The sequence below is a fragment of the Pristiophorus japonicus genome, chromosome 9 (assembly GCF_044704955.1).
Source record: "Pristiophorus japonicus isolate sPriJap1 chromosome 9, sPriJap1.hap1, whole genome shotgun sequence".
Classification (NCBI taxonomy): domain Eukaryota; kingdom Metazoa; phylum Chordata; class Chondrichthyes; family Pristiophoridae; genus Pristiophorus; species Pristiophorus japonicus.
In genome coordinates, this window is record NC_091985.1 from 60,014,924 (window position 1) to 60,039,776 (window position 24,853).

Genomic DNA, 24,853 nt, shown 5'->3' on the forward strand with positions numbered 1-24,853 from the left:
GTTATGGCGAGAAAGCAGGAAGGGGGTACTGAAGTTTCATGTTCAGCCATGAACTCATTGAATGGCAGTGCAGGCTAGAAGGGCTGAATGGCCTGCTCCTGCACCTATTTTCTATGTTTCTATGTTTCTATGACATCACATGACTGGCTAAGCCACTCAACAACTCTACAACTATTTTGGTGAAAACTATAAATCAAGTGTCCCCTTAATAAAGGGGCACTAAATCCAACAAATTAAACTTTTAACATTAAATGGATCAAATTTAAATTTGGTTGCCGGGGGTGATGATGCACTTCAGCCCCTCCGGTGCCCACCTCTCAAGGAAGGCCGCGAGCGTACCGGTGGACACCGCGTGCTCCATCTCCAAGGACGCCCTGGCTCGGATGTACGCACGGAAGAGAGGCAGGCAGTCAGGCTGAATGACCCCCTCGACCGCCCGCTGCCTGGACAGGCTGATGGCACCCTTGGCAGTGCCCAGGAGCAGTCCTACGAGGAGGCCTTCGGACCTACCCGCTCCCCTCCGCACAGGGTGCCCAAAGATCAGGAGTGTGGGACTGAAATGCAGCCAGAATTTCAGGAGCAGCCCCTTTAAATAGTGGAACAGGGGCTGCAACCTCGTACATTCAATAAAAACATGGAACACGGACTCCTCCAGACCGCAGAAATTGCAGGTGGCCTGGGAGCCCGTGAACCTGCTTAAAAATTTGTTGCATGGAACTGTTCCGAGCACCATCCTCCAGGCCAAGTCCCCGATAAATAGTGGGAGGACTCCCGCGTAGAGTGCACTCCATCGGGGACCCCCGCCTCCTCCGGACGGCAAGATGGTGTGCCATGGCGTGTCCGGACGGCAGACGAGGATGGCAAGGTTAAGAGTGTGCAGGAGCAGCCCGTACAGGAAACCCCTCCGCGCAAAACTGAAAGGCACGGAGGGGATTTCCCCGAGGCAGCTCAAGTTGTGAGGCGCCGGCTCCCTAGGGAGGTTTCGGGGCTCGGCGCCGATGAGGAATTCTGTCCAGGCGGGGGTCAGTTCGGAAGGGATCGCACCACGTGCTTGAGCATCCGCGAAGCACCTAATGGAGTCAGGGCCCAGTGCCATTTTTAGCGACTCGATGGCATTGGCTGCACAACATCTCTGCAAACCGGTGAGCATACTCATAGGTGCATACATTAACAAAATGTGATTTAATCGAGGTGTTTAAAATGATAAAAGAATTTGATAGGGTAGATAAAGAGATACTAATTTCTCTGGTGGGGAATCCAGAATAAGGGGGCATAATCTTAATTAGAGCCAAGCCATTAAGGAGTGAAATGAGGAAGCACTTCTTCACACAAAGGGCAGTAGAAATCTGGATGCTGTGTCAATTGAAACTTTCAAGACCGAGATAGATAGACTTTTGTTAGGTAAGGGCATCAGAGATATGGGGCAAGAGGTGGGTAAATAATGGTGGAATAGCCTCAAGGGACTGAATTACCTACTGTTGTTTCTATGTTCACCAGCCAGGAGAAACTGTTTTTCCACTATTTACCTCATCAAAACCCTTCAGAGTTTAGAACATATCCATCAGTTCTCCTGTTAACATTGTCTGTTCTATAAAAACGAGCCCTTGTGCCTCTACTTCCATTTCTGGTATGATAGATAGTCTCTTCTGCACCCTTTACATGTCCTAAAATAGAACACCAAAAATTGGATACAATATTCCAACTAAAGCCTAATCAATGATTTGTCAAAATTGAACAATCTTTTTGCAATTGTACTCTATGGATCATTTATAAAAATTAGGATACCATTTAGTTTTATTTTACAGTTTTAACTTGTCCTTCCACCTTTAAAGATTTGTTTCAGCACTCCCAAGCCTCTCTGCTCCTAATTATCTACTGAGCCCTGCTGAAAAATGAATGTGTGAACACTAGGTAAGGGTAGCAATATCTCAGCTATGATAAGCTCCACATTCAAACAGTCCACTGACATCGAGGTCTGGATTTTCCAATCCCACAGTGCAGTCTCCCTCCAATCTACCCAGAATGGATCTTCTGGTGAGTGTGCATATTTGTGGTGCAGTCCTTGAAGTATTTCTGGTCCTGACGAATCACGTATGGGATGGGGAAGAGAGACAATAGCTAAATTGCTATGGTTCTGGTTGTACTGTACAGTGCCAAAGAAAAACAAACTTTTTCATTTTTTCCTGATGTTCTCAAATTTTTCCACTTTGCGATCAATTTCATGTGGCTACATTACCCTTGAAATTGCAAAAGACCCCTCTGGTGCCTTAGCAATGCTGAATACCAGAAATGCAACAGCATTCTTAATGCTCAATGTTGCAACATCAGATAATATACTTCCTTCATTAACATTACATTTGACCACACACATCCAAATACAGTACCGGTGGGTGTGTTCAGCATTCTCAATTATCTCAGTCAGAAAATACCGGAAGAGGTGGGAGAGGTTATGGAGTTGATGGAACAACAACTCATCACATTTACCAGTGACCCGCCCAGAAACCACCCAACAAGGAGAAATAAATGCTTGAAAAATCCAGACCTTATTGTCCAGACATGTAAAGGGTGGCCACATGGACAAGAGACTGGCTGGCCAACTATACCCAGGCATGTATCACTGCATTCAGGAAACGAGCAATGGAGAACAAAGTCTTTGTTCATCAATATCATGAATCATAGTGTTAAAAGTCAAGTCTTGCTATCCCTCCTCTACATAAAAAACTCCTCTTCTCAACAGGCCACATTTGGAGAAGTACGGATGAGGTCGGGGTGGAGGGGGGGGGGGGGGGGGGGGTGAAAAGGAAAGAAAGAAGTACCACAGAAAGGATGGGAAAAAAGTCAGTGAGAACCGGCCCATTCTGACAGACCGAGTAGTTGATTATAGAGCTCAGTGGCGGGGAATTGGAAGGAAACAACTTTTTAAAACCAAATGAATCATTTTAGAGCCAAATCACCCTCAGAAACAATCGATAATATAGAAACACTTCTGTACCTCCAGTGCTGTAGTTTCCTTAAATTTATCCAACTGTTCTTTTTTCTTTGACAATTACGAACACCATTTAATCAAAGGAAACAGCTTTCTGATTTTAATGATCACAATAAGCAGCAGAGAAATGAGAGGGGGTACAACAAATTGCCTCAGATGAATGCAAATTAGCAAACTCCTGACTGCTTTTCAAATACACACGTAGACCCAAGCTGAAGAAAGTGCTCGACTCAACTGTGGCCGCCATACAATACCCAGTGGGAGTCACAATCCAGGCTCACGAAAGACTTCAGTGCAAGTCACTGCCTTCAGAAGAAAACATATGTAGAGAAGGGTGAAAATAAAAAAATACAGCTTTATCTTCTCAATTATTTGAAGGTCCCATATTATAAATGATTATTTCCTTACTCAACGTGTTAGGGAAGAAGCAAAGAGAAATTGGCCACTTGAACAAGTTTTTAAATCGTGACCCAGAATTTCATATAATGTACAACACAGAAATAGGCCATTCAGCCCAACTGGTCCATGTCAGTGTTTATGCTCCATACCAGCCTCCTCCTATCTCTCTCTATCTAACCCCATCAGCAAAACCTTCTATTCCTTTCTCCCTCGTGTTTTTATCTAGCTTCCGCTTAAATGCATCTATGCTATTTGCCTTAACTACACCTTGTGGTAGCAGGATCAACATTCTAACCACTTTCTGGGTAAGTATTAGTCTCCAGATGGGGGCACGCCTGGACAACAATGACCATAATATTCTTAGCTTAAATCTGATCAATCAGACCAATGCTGCTGGAAATTTAATGTTAATACTAAATTATAAGAAGTCTAAATTTGCAAAGATGGCAGATGGCTTGTGTAAGATTGATTGGATAGTCCTGCTAGGCAAGAATTAAAAAATGATAAACATTGAATGCTTTTAAAACTATCCTCATGCAAAAGGAACCCATGTATGTCCCTAGGGTAAAAAGGTAAAACAAAACAAAACTGACTAATTGGTCATATCCAAAAAGACAAATTAGACTAAAATAGAATTTTTTTTTAAAAAAGTGGTTTAAGGAGAATAAATCTCAGGAGAATAAAAATAGACATTTGGAGCAGCCAAAAGGACATTGGAGAACAGTATATGGTCATCAGTATAAGGTCAGAGGGGGGTTAGGGCCCATTGATGGATTCCAGAAGGTAAATTCAGGAAGAGTCCCAGGATACGGCACTGGAATCAGTCTCCATGACTGAACGGGTTATTTGGAAATCTCAACATGGTTTCAGGAAAAGAAGGTGCTTTCTTCAACAACTTGAATTTTTTGAGGAAGTTACAAATTTGATGATGATGGTATTGCAGTCGATATTATGTAATAGACTTTCAAGAAGCCTTTGATAAAGTGCTGCAAAATAGGCTACTAATTAAGGTTGAACCTTGTGGGACTGGCAAACAGATTTGGGGTTGGATAAGAAATGGTTTCATTTGCATAAACATACACATTATCAATGATAAAGGTTCTACATGGGGGCCAATCACTGGTGGAGTCCCACAGGGATCAGTGTTAGGGCCATTGCCCTTCAATACCTTTATCAACCATGTGGGTGAGGGCACTAGGGGAACCATCTGCAAGTTTGTGGATGCCACAAAAGATAGGTGCAGAAATAAGGACCTTGTATAAAAAAATGTTCCAAGCAAGTCTAGATGCAATGGGGGGATGGGGATGTCTTTTAATATAGGCAAATGTAATACAATGTTCTTGGGTAGGGGGATCTCCAAATATGTAGACACCATACAGGATGGCATGCCTCGGGGTAACACTGCACGAGCCATTTAAGGTCTATGACCAGTGCTATGAGATTATTATGAAAGCAAATAGAGTGTCAGGATGTGTAGCCTGGACAATTATATCAAAAACAAATTATTTGTACAGAGTCTTGGTCATGGCATATCCAGAATACCATGTCCAGTTTTGGTCTCCTCACAGTGAACAATATAAAGCCTCTCAAAAAGGTTCAGAGGAGGGCCACTAGATTGATACCTAGTTTAAAGGGTATTTAGTTATCACGACAGGTATAGCAAACTGGGGCTTTTCATTTTGTAAAAGTATATTCCTTGGAGATGTTTACGATCTACAGAATAATGGAAGGATTAGACTCAAGCCACATAGTTATGCTATTTGCGCTATATAGATTAGGGAGAACCAGAGACACAAGTGTAAGTAACTAAAGCATAGAACTAAGTTACATATTAGATGTTTCTTCTTTTTGGAGAAAGTGGTTGACCATTGGAATAAGCTTCCAGCACGTGCTGTGAGTGCGGATTTGTTGCAAGCATTCAAAAGGGAGCTGCAAACAACTCTACATATAGAAGGTAGATGGGTGACTGGGGGTTAGTGTCATTGGGCCCAAGTTTCCACACGGCGCCTAAAAAAAACCTCGCAATTCTGGAGCGTTCTGCAGCTCCTTGTCTGCCTGGCGCGGCGCCCAGGGGGGCGGAGCCTACACTCACGCCGATTTTGTAAGTGGGAGGGGGCGGGTACTATTTAAATTAGTTTTTTTTCCTGCTGGCAACATTGCGCGTGCGCGTTGGAGCGTTCACGCATGCTCAGTGTGAAAAAAACATTGGCACTCGGCCATTTTTGTAGTTCTTTGTAGCTGTTTAATTTTTGAACATTTTTTTTAATATAAGCACATTAGCACTTGCAGCCTTCTCACTGTCTCCTTCCTCCCATCCCCCGCGGGAACGAAGCCGCTGTTCCCTTCCTCCCCTCCCCTCCACGGGAACGAAGCCGCTGTTTAATTCCCCCCCCCTCCCCTCCGCGGGAACGAAGCCGCTGTTTAATTCCCCCCCCTCCCCTCCACGGGAACGAAGCGGCTGTTTAATTCCCCCTCCCCTCCGCGGGAACGAAGCCGCTGTTTAATTCCCCCCCCTCCCCCCCCCTCCCCTCCACGGGAACGAAGCGGCTGTTTAATTCCCCCTCCCCTCCGCGGGAACGAAGCCGCTGTTTAATTCCCCCCCTCCCCTCCACGGGAACGAAGCCGCTGTTTAATTCCCCCCCCCCTCCCCTCCGCGGGAACGAAGCCGCTGTTTAATTCCCCCCCTCCCCTCCACGGGAACGAAGCGGCTGTTTAATTCCCCCCCCCTCCCCTCCGCGGGAACGAAGCGGCTGTTTAATTCCCCCCCCCCTCCCCCCCCCTCCCCTCCACGGGAACGAAGCGGCTGATTAATTCCCCCCCCCCTCCCCCCCCTCCCCTCCACGGGAACGAAGCGGCTGATTAATTCCCCCCCCTCCCCCCCCTCCCCTCCACGGGAACGAAGCGGCTGATTAATTCCCCCCCCCCTCCCCCCCCCTCCCCTCCACGGGAACGAAGCGGCTGATTAATTCCCCCCCTCCCCTCCACGGGAACGAAGCGGCTGATTAATTCCCCCCCCCCTCCCCCCCCCTCCCCTCCGCGGGAACGAAGCGGCTGATTAATTCCCCCCCCCTCCCCCCCCCTCCCCTCCACGGGAACGAAGCGGCTGATTAATTCCCCCCCCTCCCCTCCACGGGAACGAAGCGGCTGATTAATTCCCCCCCCCCCCTCCCCTCCGCGGGAACGAAGCCGCTGTTCCCTCCTCCCCCCCACCCCCCACCCCCCCCCCCCCGCGGGAACGAACGCCTGCAGAATTCTCCCTGGCTGAAGCACTTTCACACAGGTAGGAAGATGGTTTATTTAATCTTTTCTTGGCTTATAAATGTTTATTCAGGTTGGATGTATTTGTATAATATTTGTGGAAGTATAAATAAGGATTTATTGTAGAATTTAATGAGTTCCCTCCCCTCCTCCCCCCCCACCTCGTTCTGGACACCTAATTTGTAACCTGCGCCTGATTTTTTAATGTGTAGAACAGGTTTTTTCAGTTCTACAAAAATCTTCACTTGCTCCATTCTACTTTAGTTTGGAGTACGTTTTCACTGTGGAAACTTTCAAATCAGCCGTCAGTGGCCGGACACGCCCCCTTTTGAAGAAAAAATTCTGTTCCAAAGTAGAACTGTTCTACCTGACTAGAACTGCAGAAAAAAAAGTGGAGAATTGCGATGTCTAAGATAGTCCATTCTCCACCAGTTGCTCCTAAAAATCAGGCGCAAATCATGTGGAAACTTGGGCCCAGTAGTCATTGTGGTCTCTTGGGGCTTCTTTTATTTCCTTCAGGGGTCAGAGATAAATTTCCCAGAGTTTTTTCCTGAACTGGCCTACGGAGTTTTCTTCTCCTAGGAGATTGCGTGATTGCAGGCGACGAGTACGTACAAGTTATCTCAGGACAGGCTCAAATGGACCAGCTGGTCTTTTCCTGTCTTTCCTTTTCGTACCTTCATATGAGGCGCACAAGTTCAAAGGAGTGGCTAAATAATCCCTTCAGATTTTATTTTGGGTGCGTGGCCCCTTTAAGGGGCTGCACGGCCCATTCACAATACTGCGCATACGCAGGAGCAGCAGAGCATTACGCAGCCACGCAGCTTAAAGGGAACATTGGTCTCAATCCGCTGTCTCGGTCGTGTGTGGAGCCCAGCTCAGGCCCAGCTCAAGGCTCAGCTCCAGGCCTAGGCCCAGGCTCAGGCCCTCAGCCGCCCGTTAAGCACAGGCGAGTGGTATTTCCATTGTGGAACGTTGCAAAATGGGAGAGGGTAAAAAAGACAGCGTTGTTGAAGGGACCATACTGACTCGTAACCTCAGGGATGTGGTTGACTGAACCCCGACCTCAGGGATGGGGTGGACTGAACCCCGACCTCAGGGAGGGGGTCGGACTGAACCCCGACCTCAGGGAGGGGGTCGGACTGAACCCCGACCTCAGGGAGGGGGTCGGACTGAACCCCGACCTCAGGGAGGGGGTCGGACTGAACCCCGACCTCAGGGAGGGGGTCGGACTGAACCCCGACCTCAGGGAGGGGGTCGGACTGAACCCCGACCTCAGGGAGGGGGTCGGACTGAACCCCGACCTCAGGGAGGGGGTCGGACTGAACCCCGACCTCAGGGATGGGGTGGACTGAACCCCGACCTCAGGGAGGGGGTCGGACTGAACCCCGACCTCAGGGAGGGGGTCGGACTGAACCCCGACCTCAGGGAGGGGGTCGGACTGAACCCCGACCTCAGGGAGGGGGACGAACTGACCCATTGACCTCAGGGAGGGGGTCGAACTGACCCATTGACCTCAGGGAGGGGGTCGAACTGACCCATTGACCTCAGGGAGGGGGGTCCCCTCCTCCTGCTAACCAGCCGGAATAGAATCCTAACTTTTAAAAGCCTTTTTATTTTGTCGGATAGTGTACCGATTGTTTTATTGGGTAGTTACCCACACCAGGCAAGCAAGGTCAGTCTGTACCAGTCAGAGCAATGTCACCTTGGCCCAGTCTGGCACCGGGACAACTGCTCCCTCTCCTCCTCCTGCCAGCCTAACCTCAGGAGTGGGAAAATTAGTGGAAAAAATCCTGAAAGACAGGATAAATCTGCATTTGGAAAGGCAAGGATTAATTAGGGATAGCACAGATTTGTTAAGGAAAGATCGTGTCTGGCTAACCTGATTGAATTTTTTGAGGAGGTAACCAAGAGGGCCAATGAGCGTAATGCGTACGATGTAGCATATATGGACTTTAGCAAAGCTTTTGATAAGGTCCCACATGGTAGACTGGTCATGAAAGTTAAAGCCCATGGAATACAGGGCAAAGTGTCAAGTTGAATCCAAAATTGGCTTGAAGATAGGAAGCAAAAGGTAATGATTGATGGATGTTTTTGTGGAACTTTGTTTCCAGTGGGGTTCCGCAGGGCTCAGTACTGGGACCTTTGCTTTTTGTGGTATATGTCAATGATTTAGATTTGAATATAGGGAGTACGATTAAGAAGTTTGCAGACGACACTAAAATTGGCTGTGTGGTTAATAATGAATAAGAGGAAAGTCATGGGCTGCAGGAGGATATCAATCTACTGGTCAAGTGGGCAGAGCAGTGGCAAATGGAATTTAATTCAGAGAAGTGTGAGGTGATGCACTTTGGGAGGGCTAATAAGGAAAAAGTATACACATTAAGCGGTAGGCCACTTAATAGTATAGATAAACAAAGGGACCTTGGAGTGCTTGTCCATAGATCCCTGAAAGTAGCAGGCCAGGTGGATAAGATGGTTAAGGCGGCATACGGAATGCTTGCCTTTATTGGCCGAGGCATAGAATATAAGAACAGGGAGGTTATGCTTAAATTGTATAATACTTTGGTTAGGCCACAGCTGGAGTATTGCATGCAGTTCTGGTCGCCGTATTATCGGAAGGCGTGATTGCACTAGAGAGGGTGCAGAGAAGATTTATTAGGGTGCTGCCTGGAATGGAGAATCTTAGTTATGAGGACAGATTGGATAGGCTGGGTTTGTTCTCATTGGAACAGAGATGGTTGAGAGGAGACCTCATTGAGGTACCTCACTATTTTATAGACCTGAACATAGTGGATAGTAAGGGTCTATTTCCATTGGTGGAGAGGTCTATTACGAGGGGACATTGTTTTAAGATGGTTGGTGGAAGGTTTAGAGGGGATTTGAGGGGGGGCTTCTTTATGCAGAGAGCTGTGGGGATCTGGAACTCGCTGCATGGCAGAGTGGTAGATGCAGAAACCTTCACCACTTTTAAGAGATGGTTGGATGGGCAATTCAAGTGCAGCAACCTGCAGGGTTACGGACCTCGAGCTGGTAATTGGGATTAGACTGGATTAGCTTTTGTTGGACGGAGCAGATACAATGGTAAGAACATAAGAATTAGGAACAGGAGTAGGCCATCTAGCCCCTCGAGCCTGCTCCGCCATTCAACAAATCATGGCTGATCTGGCCGTGGACTCAGCTCCACTTACCCGCCCGCTCCCCATAACCCTTAATTCCCTTTTTGGTTAAAAATCTATCTATCTGTGATTTGAATACATTCAATGAGCTAGCCTCAACTGCTTCCTTGGGCAGAGAATTCCAGAGATTCACAACCCTCTGGGAGAAGAAATTCCTTCTCAACTCCATATTTTGAGGCTGTGCCCCCTAGTTCTAGTCCGCCCGACCAGTGGAAACAACCTCACTGCCTCCATCTTGCCTATCCCTTTCAGTATTTTAAATGTTTCTATAAGATCACCCCTCATCCTTCTGAACTCCAACGAGTAAAGACCCAGTCTACTCAATCTATCATCATAAGGTAACCCCCTCATCTCCGGTATCAGCCGAGTGAATCGTCTCTGTACCCCCTCCAAAGCTGGTATATCCTTCCTCAAGTAAGGTGACCAAAACTACACACAGTACTCCAGGTGCAGCCTCGCCAATACCCTGTACAGTTGCAGCAGGACCTCCCCGCTTTTGTACTCCATCCCTCTCGCAATGAAGGCCAACATTCCATTCGCCTTCCTGATTACCTGCTGCACCTGCAAACTAACTTTTTTGGGATTCATGCACAAGGACCCCCAGGTCCCTCTGCACCGCAGCATGTTGTAATTTCTCCCCATTCAAATAATATTCCCTTTTACTGTTTCTTTTTCCCCCCCCAAGGTGGATGACCTCACATTTTCCGACATTGTATTCCATCTGCCAAACCTTAGCCCATTCGCTTAACCTATATAAATCTCTTTGCAGCCTCTCTGTGTCCTCTACACAACCCGCTTTCCCACTAATCTTTGTGTCATCTGCAAATTTTGTTACACCACACTCTGTGCCCTCTTCCAGGTCATCTATGTATATTGTAAACAGTTGTTGTCCCAGCACCGATCCCTGTGGCACACCACTAAACACCGATTTCCAACCCGAAAAGGACCCATTTATCCCGACTCTCTGCTTTTTCTTAGCCAGCCAATTCTCGATCCATGCTAATACATTTCCTCTGACTCTGCGTACCTTTATTTTCTGCAGTAACCTTTTGTGCGGCACCTTATCGAATGCCTTTTGGAAATCTAAACACACCACATCCATCGGTACATCTCTATCCACCATGCTCGTTATATCCTCAAATAATTCCAGTAAATTAGTTAAACATGATTTCCCCTTCATGAATCCATGTTGCATCTGCTTGATTGCACTATTCCTATCTAGATGTCCCGCTATTTCTTCCTTAATGATAGCTTCAAGCATTTTCCCCACTACAGATGTTAAACTACCCTGCCTATAGTTACCTGCCTTTTGTCTGCCCCCTTTTTTAAACAGAGGCGTTACATTAGCTGCTTTCCAATCCGCTGGTACCTTCCCAGAGTCCAGAGAATTTTGGTAGATTATAACGAATGCATCTGCTATAACTTCCGCCATCTCTTTTAATACCCTGGGATGCATTTCATCAGGACCAGGGGACTTGCCTACCTTGAGTCCCATTAGCCTGTCCAGCACTACCCCGCTAGTGATAGTGATTGTCTCAAGGTCCTCCCTTCCGACATTCCCGTGACCAGCAATTTTTGCCATGGTTTTTGTGTCTTCCACTATGAAGACCGAAGCAAAATAATTGTTTAAGGTCTCAGCCATTTCCACATTTCCCATTATTAAATCCCCCTTCTCATCTTCTAAGGGACCAACATTTACTTTAGTCACTCTTTTCCGTTTTATATATCGGTAAAAGCTTTTACTATCTGTTTTTATGTTTTGCGCAAGTTTACTTTCGTAATCTATCTTTCCTTTCTTTATTGCTTTCTTAGTCATTCTTTGCTGTTGTTTAAAATTTTCCCACTAACCTTGGCCACCTTATACGCATTGGTTTTTAATTTGATACTCTCCTTTATTTCCTTGGTTATCCATGGCTGGTTATCCCTTCTCTTACCGCCCTTCTTTTTCACTGGAGTATATTTTTGTTGAGCACTATGAAAGAGCTCCTTAAAAGTCCTCCACTGTCCCTCAATCGTGCCACCATTTAGTCTGTGTTCCCAGTCTACTTTTGCCAACTCTGCCCTCATCCCACTGTAGTGCCCTTTGTTTAAGCATAGTACGCTCGTTTGAGACACTACTTCCTCACCTTCAATCTGTATTACAAATTCAACCATACTGTGATCACTCATTCCGAGAGGATCTTTTACGAGGAGATCGTTTATTATTCCTGTCTCATTACACAGGACCAGATCGAAGATGGCTTGCTCCCTTGTAGGCTCTGTAACATACTGTTCTAAGAAACAATCCCGTATGCATTCTATGAATTCCTCCTCAAGGCTACCCCGTGCGATTTGATTTGACCAATCGATATGTAGGTTAAAATCCCCCATGATTACTGCCGTTTCTTTTTCACATGCCTCCATTATTCTCTTGATTATTGTCCGCCCCACCGTGAAGTTATTATTTGGGGGCCTATAAACTACGCCCACCAGTGACTTTTTCCCCTTACTATCTCTAATCTCCACCCACAATGATTCAACGTTTTGTTCATTAGAACCAATATCGTCTCTCACAACTGCCCTGATATCATCCTTTATTAACAAAGCTCTCCCACCTCCTTTCCCTTCTTGTCTATCTTTCCGAATTGTCAGATACCCCTGTAAGTTTAATTACTAGTCTTGGCCACCCTGCAACCACGTTTCTGTAATGGCCACTAAATCATACCCATTTGTAATGATTTGTGCCGTCAACTCATTTACTTTATTTCGAATGCTGCATGCGTTTAGGTAGAGTGTTTTAAAACTAGTTTTTAAACCATGATTTTTAGTTTTGACCCCTTCTTCAGCCCCTTTATATTCATACATATTGTCCCTTCCTATCACCTTGTGGTTTTCACTTACCCCAGTGCTACTCTGCTCTGTTGCCTCCTGCCTTTTGCATTCTTTCTTGGGGTCCTGTTCATCTGAGCTCTCACCCACTCTAACTAGCTCAGAGCCCTCTCCTGGGTTCCGAATACTCCTTGCATTGAGGCACCGAGCTTTCAGGCTTGCATTTTTATTACACTTTGACCCTTTAGAATTTTGCTGTACAATGGCCCTTTTTGTTTTTTGCCTTGGGTTTCTTTGCCCTCCACTTTTACTCATCTCCTTTCTGTCTTTTGCTTCTGTCTCCATTTTGTTTCCCTGCATTGGTTCCCATCCCCCTGCCATATAAGTTTAACTCCTCCCCAACAGCACGAGGCAAACACTCCCCCCAGAACCGGTTCCAATGCCCCAGGAATTTGAATCCCTCCCTGCTGCACCACTGCTCAAGCCACGTAATCATCTGAGCTATCCTGCGATTCCTACTCTGACAATGCACGTGGCACTGGTAGCAATCCCGAGATTACTACTTTTGAGGTCCTACTTTTTAATTTAGCTCCTAGCTCCTTCAATTCGTCTCGTAGGACCTCATCCCTTTTTTTAAACCTATATCGTTGGTACCAATGTGCACCACGACAACTGGCTGTTCACCCTCCCTTTTCAGAATGTCCTGCACCCGCTCCGAGACATCCTTGACCCTTGCACCAGGGAGGCAACATACCATCCTGGAGTCTCGGTTGCGGCTGCAGAAACACCTATCTATTCCCCTTACAATTGAATCCCCTATCACTATCGCTCTCCCACTCTTTTTCCTGCCCTCCTGTGCAGCAGAGCCAGCCACGGTGCCATGAACTTGGCTGCTGCTGCCCTCCCCTGATGAGTCATCCCCCTCAACAGTACTCAAAGCGGTGTATCTGTTTTGCAGGGGGATGACCGCAGGGGACCCCTGCACTACCTTCCTTGCACTGCTCTTTCTGCTGGTCTTCCATTCCCTATCTGGCTGTGGACATTTCACCTGCGGTAAGACCAACTCGCTACACGTGCTACTCACGTCATTCTCAGCATCGTGGATGCTCCAGAGTGAATCCACCCTCAGCTCCAATTCCGTAACGCAGTCCGTCAGGAGCTGGAGGCGGATACACTTCCCGCACACGTAGTCGTCAGGGACACCGGAAGTGTCCGAGTTCCCACATGGTACAGGAGGAGCATATCACGTCACTGAGCTATGACTGCCATGACTTAACCCTTAGATACACTTAATTTGGCGACAACACTGTTTACAGGTTACTTACTGATATAAAAAAGAAAAAGAAAAGCTACTCACCAATCACTTACCCCCTTTGGCTATGACGTCACCTTTGGATTTCTTTCTACTTCTTTTTTGCTTTTTCTCCCGGCTGGAGCTGCACAAGCACACCTTTTGTAGGCCTCACCAACGCCACAAACTCCCGCCTCTGACTGCCGCCGCCTCTCACTGCCGCTGGGCCTTTTGTAGGCCTCAGGGAATAGAATACGGCCAGGGTGATCTCCTGGACTAGTTTCGATCGCCTGGATAGATTGGTGAGGAAATTTCCCAGATTTTTTCTCCCTAAATTGGCCTGAATTTTTATCTGGTTTTTGCCTCTCCCAGGAGATCACATGGCTCCAGTTGGGGTGGAGTGTGGAATGTTTTAGTATAAGGGGTGTTGCAGTTGTGGTGAGGTGGATTGGTTGGGCTGGGTGCTCTTTGCCTTTCCGTCATTGTTCATAGGTTTATGTGAGGCCTTTAGGACTGCTGATCGGGGGCCGTGTGGCTTTTTGTCGGCCGGCACAAACACAATGGGCCGAAATGGCCCCCTTCTGCGCTGTAAATTTCTATGCATCATGTCGTGCTCAATTCTAAAATCACGATCTGCCCTTAATCCCAAATCATTGCATAACTACTGCTTATCCAAGGTTATAACCAGGTATCTGCTGTAAAGTCACCGACAGATGTACTACTGAATCAGTAAAGCAGGACTCAGATTCGATTCTGGTCTGTGCCATGTTAGCTAATCTTATTCAAGGCAGCAGTTTGGATGTTATAATTGGTTTTGATGCCCTGGGCTGGGGATGGCAAAAAACAGCTACAGTTCCCATTTGTGACCACCGTCTAGTTACTCCTGCTGGAAAGTGCATGGGTGGACTTGAGAACTGGGTTGGCCTCCACTTTGTCATGCTCCATACTTGAAGGGTCTGACACTGTCTAGAATCACACATGAAGAATAGCCACTTAGATGAAATATTGGTGTACAACTGTGTGCGGAGAGAAGGGAATTAAGTTAGAGGGGGGAGGTTGGAGAAAAGATCCATCTCGAGCAATGGCTCACCCATTGTGGTTTAAAAATATGGCTATTTGATGCATTTCACGCTTAAAAATGAACACAACTCTACGTGTTTAAATGGTTTTGTGATCTGTCCCATTCTTATTTTCCAAATTTTACTCCTGACGTTTCCACAATATTAACAGCCCTAGATAGTTCAGGTAAAAATGTTTACGGTTACCCGAATACTGTATAATGAAACAAGAGTACCCCAGCTTTCTCATCACATCATTGAAAGTGCAGATAAACCCAAAGTGATGACACAATAACTCTGGTTAAATCACTAACCAAATTCTGTAATCAGAGATTCAGCTACAGGTTGAACCTCCCTTATCCGGAACCCTCGGGACCTGGCCTGTTCTGGATAAGGGATTTTTCTGGACGCTGGGTGGTCACGTTAAATTGGATGGTACAGATATTGAACAAGGGGATATCTGGGCTGGCTGGCTTGGGACTGGGAGTGCGGCAGCGATATCACTGGGGGCGGCAGGGCAGTAGATCGCGGGGTAAGGCCAGCAAGTGCAGGAGTCAGCAGCGAGGAAGGACTTCAATCTGTTCATGTCGGAGTTCTGCGGATGCACCACCCGGTGGCCGGGAATAGTTCTGGACAAGGGGTGGTTCTGGATAAGGGAAGTTCAACCTGTATTCTTCCAGAGCTCCACTCTAAATTAAACAATGAGTTACCCCTGTCTAAATAGGAGTCCAGTGTTGCAGGTTTGCTACTTGTAAATGAGCAATATGGCAGATCATCCTCATATTTCACAGCTTGTGCATCTCTGTTCTCTAGACCAAATCTCTACTATTGTATAAAACAAACAAACTAGAAAGGAAGCAGAATGGCATGCATGCAAAGAAACACGTTCGCACAATAAAAGCAACTCAGGATTCAAGATTATTTCTTTATAAACTCCAATGCAAGTGAAACTCCAATACAAGTGAGAACACAAAAAAATAGCCGGATTTGTGGGGTTTGTGAACGGGTTTTCGACGCATTTTGACCCTCCGCGGCGAAAACCCAGTCGAGATCCTCGGCTCATTGTTTGCGGCGGCGCTGGGACATACCATCGGGGAGAGCTGCGTCGGACGTCCGAGTTTCGGCAGTCTCCCGACCCGTAGGCGGTGCCCAGAACAGCGACAGATAAACCTGTCGCTGCAGCCCTGCCACCCGAAAACCTGCAAAAAGTTAAAGTTCTATTTTTTTATTTTTTTGCAGCAATTAGTTAGTTAAGGCTCTTGTAAATGTTTTTGCCGAAAAACCCCGAAAGCCAAAAATCCAGCCCATGAGGGCTGGATTTTGATCAAAAACCGCCACCACCAGATCACCACCCAAAAAACTGCTATGATTATTCAATTAAGATCGGCGGAAAATTAATCAAAAAATGGGGGAAAAAAATCCACCCGGCGAGAAAAATCAGTGTTCCACATGGATTCTCGGCAGAAAACGTGATCCTGGTCAAATTTAGTCAGAGGCTATGAGTTGGGCCTAGGGAGGGGGGGGCAAACAAAATATTTTTCAAAAAATCAAAAAATAATTTTTCTTTAAAATCGGAAAATAATTTTTCTTTAAAATCGGAACACATTCACAGGACCCTTTTCCAGTGAATCACTGCAAAATAATTTTTTTTAAACTTTCACTTACCTTTTTTCGCAGGGTTTCATACCTACCACCAATCAAAGGGCTGCTCCAGCTGGTTTCTCCTAAGCGTTTTTTTTCCCTCAACTACGGATCACTGCTACCACCATGCGTTTTTTTCAGTGTTGCACACCGGCGGTCTGCTCCCGAGCAGTATTTCAAAACCGCCGGCGGAACACTTGGATGAAACTCCCACTGGGTGGTTTTCCACCGAAAAATAGGAATACCTCCGAAAAACGCAGTGGAAAAGCTGATCAAATTCCAGCCCAAAGAAATTAATACATTTTTCTGTGTAAAAATAACTAAATGTTTAGCCTGGCTAAACAATTTCATGTTATGTAATTTTAGATTGGAAGAGCTTTCTGCAGGACAGTGCAAAGTCTGTACCAATGTGCAAACCCAAATGTTATATTGTACTACACGAAACAAACTCAAACTACAGACAATATCAAACACAAAAACAGAGCAGGTATTGAATTAAAACCATGCATCCATTGATCAGATGAACTTATCTACTATAATGAAGTACATGCAAGCCAAGTCAAATGTTGGTTATAAACCAATGCATATTTGTATCCTAACTGACTCAGAATTATTAATACTGGGTAATTACCAGGAGTGATTAGGATCAGTAAGAGTCAGAGAGATCACAAGCATTTTAAACATGCAATTGTGCTTATTGAAGAGTGAGATACATCAAAATAGGTCATATTTTAAAATCAGACTACACAAATCTTGTTCCAAATGATACTTAACAAACTTGCAAATAATGATGGTTTATGATAGAGCCAGTGCAGACCAAATTCTCAAAAGCAAAGATCAACTTTTCTCTCATCACCTTCTAAATTATGGGTGCAATCCTACAAAGTACAAATTAAGTTTGCCCATTCATCTTCAATTAAGCACACAGTTTGAGGCAGGTGGAAAAGAAGGATTACCAAAATTCAAAGGTAAAAAGAGGAAACTAAGATTTCAATATTAAGATGAAACAAGCATTCTACAAAGCGACTTTTATACTGACAAGCGGCTACACGCAGCATCAGTAATTTATTGTTCAACAAAGATACTTATGGAAGTGATTTTTCAACCCGAGAGATAATGACGAATTGGGGCCAACAATGCCAAACTATAGTTAATAGCTTTCTAGATATTATACTATGCTAAAGTACAAGCATTCTTCAACAAATTGCTGTTTTGGGAGGCGTGAGGAAGAGAGAATCCAGAGAAATTGTGCTCAAATAAAATTGTTTTGGCAAACAACTTTAAAAAGCTGTGCTAATGAATTCAAAATGATATTTTATGCCATGGTCCCAGAGTACTGGAGTTCTTCTGAAATGCCCTAATAAGATGGCATGGTACATTGTGCTGTACTGCTGGGTAATAGGACACATGTTCACACCAACTGTGTTTTCACGTGTAAGCACCAAGAAAACATGCATCACTCAAACCAACTAACAGTCAGTTCAAGACCAGCACAGGAAAAGGTACAAGAACAGTTTGACTGCCTATCTTCTTTGTCAGGAACAGTGTGCAATATTGCTGGTACAGAAACCTAACCACGCACCTGAACAATAACTTGGACAAACTGGGGATTTATTTCACAGAAGTTACTTATGGGTACCCCTATGTACGCTAATGGATATTTAAATTCCTCCTGTAACAGTGAAATCTTAAAAACCCAATGTAACAGTTTTAAAACAGATAATTGGGCTCAATTTTCCCGAAAGCTGTTTTTAGGCGTATTGCCAGAGTTAGGACCATTTTTCTTGGTCCCAACTACTCCAAAAAAAGTAGCAAGTTTCCCCATTCTATTATTTTTTTTTAATTGGCGCCGCACAGCCTGTCCTGTAGCGTCGGGGGGGGGGGGGGGGGGGGGGGGGTTATCTGCGCTGAAAAAAACGATGCCGCCCCTTCTGCGCATGCACGGAAAAAAATGACGTTTTTGACGCTCCCGGTCTGCATTCGGCCATTTTTAAAGAGCTAGTTGTGCGTCATTCTCATTGGAAAAATCGGAGCTGCAATACAAGATGCAATGTGGTGCAAGGACCAAGAATTTCTTACAGGATGAAGTGGAGGCACTAGTTACTGTGATTGAGGGCAGATGGCACGAGCTGGACACCAGCAGAGGGCACATAAAAGTTCCACCAAAAGAAATGAAGAAATGCCAGAACTAACTTGCAGAAGATTACTGTGCAATGGCTTTGATGGGTCCTGCCTAGAGAAAAGCAACCATCACTGCACAAGCTGGGCCCATACTCGAGGGAGAGGGCAAGTCCTTCAAATTCCACAGTCTGACGTTGCTAAATGTTAAGTACTGCACGGGCTAGCCATGCTTCGGTTCATGGGGATGTCTCCGTCAGCTACGCTTCAGTTGATGCAATGTGCTATCATTCATCGTGGTCCTTCAAATCAGGCTGCTGCCTGCGCTGTGTGAGCCTACTCATGCCACCCACCCTGCTCCCTCCTCTGCTGCTAACCATTTGTCAGTTCTGTTATATTTTGCAGAACTTGAGGCCAACCCTTACGATGCAGAAGATTCAGTCACGGACGAGCGTGAAGAGGAGGGCATCTTCCAATCCCACCTTCCTGACCATGGGGGTGAGGAGGAAGGGGAGGAGGAGGGGATGGATGAAGGCCCCAGTGCTGTACTCACTCTGGAGGTAGTGCAGATGCCGCCCATTGAGGTGCCAGCACCTTCCCCGAGTGGTTTGAGTGCTGGTGGGACATTCCATAGCTTCCCACCTTCCGAGGCTGGGGATTCCAGTGGGGTGCAGCGAGGTACACCCAAGGCCTCACCGTCCAACGCTGCGGGTCCCAGTGGGGTGCAGCGAGGCAGACCCAGGGCCCCACCGTCCCAGGCTGCGGGTCCCAGTGGGATGCAGCAAGCCACACCCAGAGTGAGGAGGGGAAGGAGAGTTTGACAGCCCTCTCCTGAGGTGCAGGATATAACAGATGTGGTTCAGATGATGGCAATGATTACGGAGAGCATCGACCTTACGCAATTACTCCTGGACACCATCAGTGGGGTTGGTGATGAGGTATCGGATCTGCCGGGAGAAGTAACAACACTCTCACGAGAAATGGGAACATTATCTGGGAACATAAGGGTGGGAATGTCTCAGTCAGCTGAAATAATGTCGGTGCACATGAGGGAGGGAATGCTTCAAATAGTTCAAACACTGTTGCTCAACTTGATGGGGGGCATATCACAGGTAGCTGAGACACTCTCGGCAAACATGAGGGAGGGAATGTTGCAGGTAGTTGACACACTGTCAGGGCACATGAGAGAGGGAATGTCGGAGTTAATTACTGCAATAAGGGAACACTCCCAGACCCCACGCCCAATGACAGAATCAACTGCCACTCCCACTCCAATCCACAGACCAGCCTCTGAAGAGGCCCAAGCCAGGCCCTCCACATTACCGCCTGCCCCCCCCCCGCCCCACTCCACCACATCAAGAAGTGCGCATTATCCGAGATGTTCGAAAGAATAAGCTTGGTACCAACCAGAGAAATGCTGCGCCACCGCCTGGAGTCACCAAGACCAAGTGCAGCAGGCGGTCTTGGAATAAGGTGGAGGAGAGATGGGGGCAGCCTTTCTTTGCTGATATTATTATTCTTACTGTTGTAACTGTTCTCAAATTAAAAGTTGTGTATAAGTTATCTAAATTTACAAGTTTGTACGTGATCTTAATTGAAAACTTTAAAGTTTGATACAAGAATATTTTTATTAAAGTACAAACAAATTTTTGTTTAACATTTGAATAAAATATATTTTACATTATAACTGAACCATTTACTTTATTTGTTCCATTATTAACACAACTTTTTGAAGTAAACAAGAATCATTTCCATCATTTGTTCCATTACACAACACAACGTTACAGAACAAGTCTAAACAGTAAAGATGGTCCATGTGGAATAGTTGCCGCTGAGCCTTCAGGTAACAAAGCGTTCATGGATGAGTTGCTGGCACAAGACTCGAGCAATCGTTAAAGGGGTACAATAGCCCGCCTTCCTCCGCCGACATGCTCCGGGTTCAGGTAGTTGCATGGCTTCCTCCTTCTCGTCATCTGCATCTTCCTCATCATCAGCCACCTCAGGTGGGTCTTTTACTACCAGCTGCTGCTGCCTCATGATAGCTTAAGTTATGCAGCATGCAGCACACAACAGTGAACTGACCGACAATCTCAAGGGAGGATTGCAAATAGCCTCCGGAATGGTCCAGACATCGGAAACGCTGTTTCAAGACGTCAATGGTCCTCTCTATTATCTGCGCGTCGCAATGTGCGACATGTTGTATTCCCGGTCAGCTTCTGTCAGGATTACGCGTAGAGGCGTCATGAGCCAGATGGCGAGGCCATACCCTTTGTCTCCCAGTAGCCAGCTCTGCCCTTCTGGCTGCGACTGAAACATGGCAGATATAACGCTCTTGCTTGGATGAACGCATCATGGGTGCTCCCAGGATATCTCGCGTCAACTGACATGATGCGATGCATGTCGTCACACACGAGCTGCACATTAATGGAGTGAAAGCCTTTTCTGTTCCTGTACATCTTGGAATCCTCCAAAGGTGATCGCAAGACGATGTGGGTACAATCAATGTACCTTTAGGAAGCCAGCAATCCTGGAGAAGCCCACAGCCCTTTCACGCATTGCCTGGGCGGTAATGGGGAACTTTATGTAGTCATTCCTCCAGGCATATAGTGCAGCAGTCACCTGCTGAATGCAGATATGTGTTGCATGTTGAGAAATGGCGCACACATCCCCAGTTGTGGCCCGGAACGATCCAGATGCGTAGAATGAAAGTGCAGCTGTAACCTTCACTTCAACTGACAAAGCGATCCTCCTGACGCTTCTAGGTTGCAAGTCTGCTTTTACTAACTCACAGATCTCAGTTACAACTTTGCCTTCTGACTCAGTCTGCATCACTCGGGTGCAGGTACAAACGCCTGTCTCGACATACCCGATGTGGGTAAGACCTCCTGCCCATCACATGCTCTGAACTTCCTCATGCGATGACATCGAATCAATTGTATTCTCCGCAGCACCATCATGCAGAAGGCTTGTACAAGGTATGGCATGGTCAGTATTGCCCGCATGATTAAATTCTACCTTTGCAAGAAGCTCAAAACGGCAGGCAGGACAAGGTTCTTTGTTCTCTCGCCCCCAAGGTCAACGCCCTAGTATGGACCACACAAGCTCTGAGCAGGCGCAATGATCGGGAAACATACCCGGGTTTCGTTTGATGCGTGTTGCAGGCTTCTAATGCCTTCCATTCGCCTTCCACAGCCCCCCCCCACCCAACCCCCCCGGAACTTCTTTTCAAGCTGAGCCCATGTGCGGGGAGGGACCGATTCTGCCAGTCAATGATCCGACCCTCGAGCCCGGTTTGGACTCGTTCGGTGGTGGTGTGTCAGTTTTTAAAAAATCAAAACTTAAAGAATTCCATTAAACTTCCATTTCCTGCGTTTTAAGTTTTAAAAATTTAAGCTTGATTATGGATATTTATGTGTACTTGACTCCCACCAAAACTTCGCATAAAAACAATGGCATCTTTTCTACACCGATGTTTTAATGTGCGCTGGTTCCTCTTAAGTGCCCAGAAGGTTTATCGGGAGTAGTCACATACGCCATCCTAGGAGAAATTTAAATTGGCCAAACTTCCATAATTGTGAAAAACTGGTGCAGACATCAGGTTACGCCCCCTATGACGCAATAAAATAAGAACCTAAAAAAATCGTAACTGAGTTACACTGGCGCACAAAGATTAGGAAAACTTGGATTTTTAACATGTAGGCCAAAAAAAGCGGCGCGCACCAAAAAAAACAGCGCAAATCGGGGAAAATTGAGCCCAATATTCTGTTGTACAAAAATAAATAATATGCTCTACAATTGCCTATTAATGTACAGAAACAGTTACAGAACCATGGATAAACTGTCCAATTTGCTTTACCGAATAAACATATTTTAAACTGTTACATAGTCTTATTTTGGTACAAATTTGCTGCCATAGATCACAAAGTTAATCAAAAACTTCAAATTCAGCATTTAAAGTCTTAGGATAATTTAAACTAAACTTACTTGCATGTTTATCGGCAAGTACTATTAGACTGTTTGAAATGTCCCGGCGCCGGTAAAAACAGACCACTTTTGCTTCCACATTACCACTTGCTGTCTGGAAAGAACAGAACAGTAAAAATATCAAACCGTGCTTTTTTAGGGCGTAAACCTGCATTACATGTTTAATAATCAGTAACAGAAATGCATGGATCAGAACATGATGTTTACATATAGATGATGTATATGTTTCACGACAACCACTTGCATTTATATAGCGACTTTAATGTAGAAAAACAACCCAAGGCATTTCAGAGGTGTGAGGAAAATGGATGCCAGGTTGACAACCCAAGGAGGAGTGCACATTTAGCTCATTATTTCTTAAGATGTTTCATGGAAAGTAACTTCCTCTGCCCAATTAAAAAAAGGGTCCCATAACTCTCTTCTAACCTTTGTGTTCAATTACACCCCCTCCACTCACCACACTCAAACCAAGACAACAGACCGGTTGAACCACTCACTAGAAATGTGCAAGAGATGCTTGGGCTGACTTTTCCCACTCGGTTTAACGGCACCATCTCATTATTCTGTGGGGATGATTTTACATAAGATATACAGCACAGAAACAGGTCATTCGGCCCAACCAGTGTATGCCAGTGTTTATGGTCCACTCGAGCCTCCTCCCATCTTTCCTCATCGAACTTTACCAGCATAACTCTCTATTCCCTTCTCCCTTATATGCTTGTCCCGCTTCCCCTTAAATGCATCTATACTATTCACTCCAACCACTCCCTGTGGTAGCGAGTTCCACATGCTCACCACTCTCTAGATAAAGAAGTTTCTTCCAAATTCCCTATTTGATTTCATGGTGACTATCTTATATTAATGGACTCTAGTTTTGCTCTTCCCAACAAGTGGAAACACTCTCTCTCTGTCTACTCTTATCAAAACCGTTCATAATCTTAAAGACCTCTATCAGGTCACTGCTCAGCCTTCTCCTTTTAAGCGAAAAGAGAGCCAGTCTTTCATCGTTTCCTGATCGGTATAACCTCATTTCTGGTATCACCCTTGTAATCGTTTTTGCACCCTCTCCACTGCCTCTATATCCTTTTTAACCCTACCTACCCAGCATAAACCAAACGAGTGGGTAGTTAAAGTTGCCCAGGTTATGTACTCATCAGAAAGCCGCCAGGAACCCATCATTCCATATTTTAGCCTGCTTTACTCAGCAGGCAGCAAGGACATCTGGCCAAAGCCAACGGGGTCTTCTTTATAGATGCAAGTTTGGTCCCAATTACATCATCAGGGTCCGACTGCAATTTTAACTGGTGTGTTGAACTGGGAAGCAGGAATGAGAGAGGCTCAGACAGGCAGGTTTATTTTTCTTGTGGGGCTAGAAGGAGCACACAAGCGCACCCCACAAGGAAAGCTTCAGCCTTCCTTGCTACAGACCACCACCTCCACCTCCACCTCCACCTCCCCCGCCATTCCCCTTCCTGAACACAAGGAGGCCCCGCAAGCCGATCCACCTACCTTATGTTGGCAGGCAACCTCCGGGCCACGCAATTTTCAGCCGCTTCTAGCCCACTGCAGACACAAAGTTGGCCATCGGGATTTAACTGAGGCCCAAGAGTTAAAATAACCCAGGCCTCATTTCTGGAGTAGCGGGTGACAACTCACCTTGCTATCCTCCCATCCAAAGTCTGGCCAGAGTTAAAATTGGGGTTTCTGCTTCACCCCAATAGGGAAGAGCAGAACAAAGCTTGTGCAGAATCAGAGGCACACAAGGACATACCCAGGATTTTACTTTAAAAAATGTAAAAAAACACACTCAGGCCAAAAACATACACATTCTGCTGGGAATATGTGTAACGATATTGTTAATATAATAAATTAACATCTATCTCAGGTTCAACTCTGAGACCTTCCTCTTTTTGATTCAGTGGAGATCTGCCCGATCAAGACTGATGCCAGCAGCAGTCCGCATGCATATTAAATTTAGCAGGTTCAAATTTCTCGTGCTCCAAGGAGTTACTGCATCACATCACCGTTATTCCCAAAGGAAGATTTTAATCTTCTGATTTTAATGCATGTATGTGTACAATGCTCCTCATAATTGTCCTGCTCTCTCTGCTGCAACCCTCTTCAAAAAGCA

At 45.9% G+C, this 24,853-nt stretch overlaps 1 protein-coding gene across 1 annotated transcript in view; it reads right to left on the reverse strand.

Annotated features, from left to right (window-relative positions):
- LOC139273064 (metastasis-associated protein MTA3-like) overlaps positions 1 to 24,853 on the reverse strand; it is a 355,482-nt gene that overhangs the window by 323,162 nt on the left and 7,467 nt on the right. The window contains exon 3 of the mRNA XM_070889376.1: positions 22,723 to 22,816. Coding sequence (XP_070745477.1) covers positions 22,723 to 22,816 — 94 coding nt within the window. The remainder of the gene's footprint in view (positions 1 to 22,722; positions 22,817 to 24,853) is intronic.